Consider the following 5,000-nt stretch of genomic DNA (forward strand, 5'->3'; position numbering starts at 1 on the left):
TCCCCATGCTGCCGCCGGGGTCTCGCTGCCACATGAACGTTTCGAGATGCTGTGGGAGAGAGAGAGAGGCATTGAGGGAGATGAGGGGGGAAAGAGAGAGAAAGGAAGAAAGAGAGAGAAAGGGAGAGAGAGAGAAAGGGAGAGAGAGAGAGAAATGGAGAGAGGGAGAGAAAGAGAGGAGAGAAGGAGAGAGACAGAGGGAGGGAGGGAGCGGGAGAGAGAAAGGGAGAGACAGAGAGAGATGGAAAAAACTGAGGAGGGGATAGATTGAAAGAGGGTGAGAGTGAGCAAGAGATAAATAGATAGAGAGAGGGGGAGGGAGGGAGAAAGAGAAACAGAAAAGAGATAAAGAGTGAGTGAGATGCGGGAAGAGTTTGATCGAGGAAAGGGCCAGAGAGAGAGAGAGGGAACAGAGGAGACGAGAGATGAATTAGGGACATTCGGAAAAAGAGTAAAAGAGGAGGGAAGTAAGAGAAAGAGAATAAGAACGAGTGAATGATGGAGGAGGAATAAGGGAGGATACAAGGATATAGAGAAATACTGAGGAGAGAGAGAAAAAAATAAAGAGAGGAAGGAAAGAATGAAAAAGGTAAGGAGGGAAAGAGAAACAGAGGAAGAGGGCACATAATTGATGAAATGAAAAGGAAAAGCTGGAAAAAATGTTCTAAAAACAGAGAAGGCTAAAATCATTATAAAAAGGTAGGGAAAGTGGTGGGATAAAGAAAAAGAAAAAGACAGAGAGAAACTTGGAAAATGAAATAATCAGTGAAGAAAAATGTAAATAAATAATATGTGCATCTACTCGAGTGTGTAAACATAGATAGATAGATAGACATAAAATATAAATGTAGATATCAATATAGATATAGGTATAGATATAGATCCACAAATAGATAAGGATACATACAATAGATAGATATACAATGTATGTACACACATACACACACACAAAGGTATACATCCTCCACACACCTACGCGCACATACCAAGAGGTATAATACCAGCAAGGAAAAAATCAAGAATGTCAACTCAGACACATGCACAGAGGAAAGATTAAGTCCTTCCTGAAGTCCTAAAAGCTAGCAAGACAAATAACCTAAGTAAGAAAGAGAGAGAAAGAAAAAAGAGAGAGAGGACAAAAATGGGAAAACTAAACACGTGAGGAAAGTGGATGGGGAATAAAATGGCCCGGGGGGAAGGGGAAGAAAAGTATAGGGGAAAAAAGAAGAAGGGGAAAAAAGGTAATAAACAAATACATTAAGAAGAGAGAGGATGTGCTGGAAAGGTGTGTTTGAAGAAGATGGAAGAGGAAGTTTAACCGGTGGAAAGTGAGAGGGAGATAATCATAATAATAACGATGATAATGATGATAATGATAATAGTAATGATAGTACTAATAATAATACCTCTAATACTATTAATGATGTGAAGGATGATAACAACGAAATAATAATATTGAATGATAATTTTGATAATGATAATAATTATCATAATAATAGCAACAATAATGATGATAGTGGTGTGGGTGATAACAAAATGATAATCTTGATAATGACAATGGTAATAATTATAATGATCATAGGAGTAACTGCAACATTAACGATACTTATAACTAAAATGAATGCGAAACAATAATTGTCATCATAATTACAATGACAATAATGAAAACAATGATAGTAATAGTAGTAATGATACCAATAATAATGAAAATAATGATAATAATAGTAATAATGAAAATGATGATACTGATGATGATAAAGATAAAAGCAATAATGATAATGATAATAACAACAGCAATAATAGTATCAATGATAATACTACTAAGAATAATAACAATAATCATTGTTATCATTATTATTGTCAACATTATTTTCATCAATAGTAGTAGTAGAAGTAGTAATAGTAGTAGGATTATCATGTTGATAATAACAGCTATGATAATGTTGACGATAATGATATAAATTACAATGATGATAACAACAATAGTAATGTAAACAATGAAATGAGGATAATGCTGATAATAAGTTAATAGTGATAATACGAATTATGATGACATCAAATTATCAACAATAATGACGGTGATAATGATGTTGATGATGATGATAACAGCAACAAAAATTACAAAGATTTTTAAAAATGATAATGACAATCACAATATCGACAATGCTGATGATTATAATAATGATAATAATAATAACAATAATAATGATAATACGAAGAACAATGATGATAATGATGATACTGAAAATAGTAATGATAATGAAAATGACAATATCACTAATAGTAATGATAGAATGATAATGATAATGATGATAGCAATGAATAACGAAGATAATGTCAACAACAATGATAACGATGATCATGATAAAAATGATATTAATATTATAATTATTATTGTTATTATTATTATCATTATTATTATTATTATTATAGCAATAGCAATAATGATAATAATAACAATAACAATAATAATATTGATTATGATAGAAATGGTAATAGCGATAACAATAATGAAGACAAGAATAATGATAATTATAAATATAATAATGATAAGTGATAACAATAACGACAATAACAAAAAGGTGACACAACAAATGCATAAAAAGTCATTTCACTTGCATTACAAGGCTAAACACACTTTGCTAGCGAGTGAGTGAGTGTTCAGTTATGAGGTGCTTTTATGAAGAGATGCCGAGTGTAAAGAAATGTAAATATCGCTTAAAAGAACATGTGTGAATTTTGGGGAAGGAAGGTGAAAAAATTTAGAGAATAAATGAAGCGAGTCTAGTGGGAGAGCTGGCAGTATAGTTATATAAAATATGTTTATTTACTATGAAGTGAGTGTGGAAGAGAGAGAGAAAAAAGAAAGAAAGAGAAAGAGAGAGAAGGGAATGTTACGTAAAACATTTTACCTTTTCTACTGTATAAATCAATGCATATACACACACTCAATTGCGTACTCCCCTATATGCATGTATATATATATATATATATATATATATATATATATATATATATATATATATATATATATATATATATATATATATATATATATAGATAGATAGATAGATAGATAGATAGATAGATAGATAGATAGATAGATAGATAGATAGATAGATAGATAGATAGATAGATAGATAGATAGATAAATAGATAGATAGATAGATAGATAGATAGATAGATAGATATAGATATAGATATAGATATAGATAGATATATAGATAAATAGATAGATATATAGATAAATAGATAGATATAGATATAGATATAGATAGATAGATAGATAGATAGATAAGTGTGTGCGTGTGTGTGTGTGTTTGTGTGTGTGTGTGAGTGTGTGTGTATGTGTATATGTGTATTTTTGTGTGTATATATGTGTATATATGTATATGGGTATATATATATACATATATATATATATATATATATATATATATATATATATATTATACATATATATATATGTATAATATATATATATATATATATATATATATATATATATATATATATATATATATATATATATATATATATATATATATATATATATATATATATGTATATATATATATATATATATATATATATATATATATATACATACATATATATATATATATATATATATATATATATATATATATATATATATATATATATATATATATATATATATATATATATATATATAGACATATACTTACACATACATATATATGTTCATCTTTATAGCATGTCCTATTCATCAGAATATAGCAAACAAAAACAGTAATGATGTCCACCAAATACAGTAACAAAAACAACGCCACTCAGGGAGCAACACCACTGACAAATCGACAAAAAAACATAGAAAACAAAAAACATCAACAAGGAAACATACAAACAAAATAAAAGGCAACAAAACAAACAAAACAAAAGGCAACAAAACAAGCAGAGCAAACAAGAGGCAACAGAGACATCACCGCGTCAGCCAAGTTTCAATTTTCTTATGAATTAACTCGCATGGCGGAGGGAGGCTCCGTATGATTCGCTTTATTCCCGTAATTGTATCAGCAGCTGTTGCTTCTCCCGCTCCTCCGACGCAGCCGGCAGCCAGATCGACTTTTTCTCTTTCTCTCTCTCGCTTTCTCTTTCTCTCCCTCTCTTGGTTGTAGGGTTACTTTGTTTTTTTCTGGTTCTTACGGTTCTTCTGTCTGTCTGTCTGTCTGTCTCTCTCTCTGTCTCTCTCTCTCTCTCTCTCTCTCTCTCTCTCTCTCTCTCTCTCTCTCTCTCTCTCTCTCTCTCTCTCTCTCTCTCTCTCTCTTTCTCTATGTCTGTCTATCTACCTACCTATCTATTTATCTATCCCTATCTATCTATCTGTCTGTCTATATTTATCTATGTATCTTTATCCATCTATCGCTCTTTTTCTCTCTTCATCTCTCTTACTATCTATCTCTCAGTACATCTACCAAAACAATCATTCATCTATCTGCCTCTCTGTCTATCAGTCGGTCTACCTCTGCCCATCCATCCAACAATCTACCTCTATATCCATCTACACACATCGCTTATTCTCCTTCCCTTGCTCTCCTCTTCTTCCTTTCGCTCTCTCTCTCTCTCCGTTGCAGCCGAATTCTTCCATGCTCGGGCTGGTCTGCTTGGCAACAGAAATTCTCATTATTTTCCTCACTCTCCCCTTTTCTCTTCTTGTCCTTTCCGTATTTCTCTCCTTTTGTTTTGTTTCATGTTGTACCATTTGTTTTTGGTGCATGTACTTTTTTCTAAGTTTCCCAGGCACATTGTTTTATCGATTTTTACATTCATCTATTTTCTTTTTGTATGTGTGTTCTTTATTCTATGAGAGGATGCCATGGATATTATGATTTTGTTGGATTTCCTTAATATGGATTTATGGTAATTTTGATAAGGTTAATCATATAATAATTTGCATTGCTATGATCATAATGATTTTCATCATTATAATCATTACTATTATTGTTGTTATCATTAAT

At 31.0% G+C, this 5,000-nt stretch overlaps 1 protein-coding gene across 1 annotated transcript in view; it reads right to left on the reverse strand.

Moving 5' to 3' along the window:
• Positions 1-5,000, reverse strand: part of LOC138862611 (outer dynein arm-docking complex subunit 4-like) — a 41,575-nt gene that overhangs the window by 22,063 nt on the left and 14,512 nt on the right. Inside the window, exon 3 of the mRNA XM_070125070.1 lies at positions 1-49. This exon is cut by the window's left edge and continues 120 nt beyond it. Within this exon, the coding sequence (XP_069981171.1) occupies positions 1-49 (49 nt within the window). The remainder of the gene's footprint in view (positions 50-5,000) is intronic.

The sequence above is a fragment of the Penaeus vannamei genome, chromosome 9 (genome assembly GCF_042767895.1).
Source record: "Penaeus vannamei isolate JL-2024 chromosome 9, ASM4276789v1, whole genome shotgun sequence".
NCBI lineage: Eukaryota > Metazoa > Arthropoda > Malacostraca > Decapoda > Penaeidae > Penaeus > Penaeus vannamei.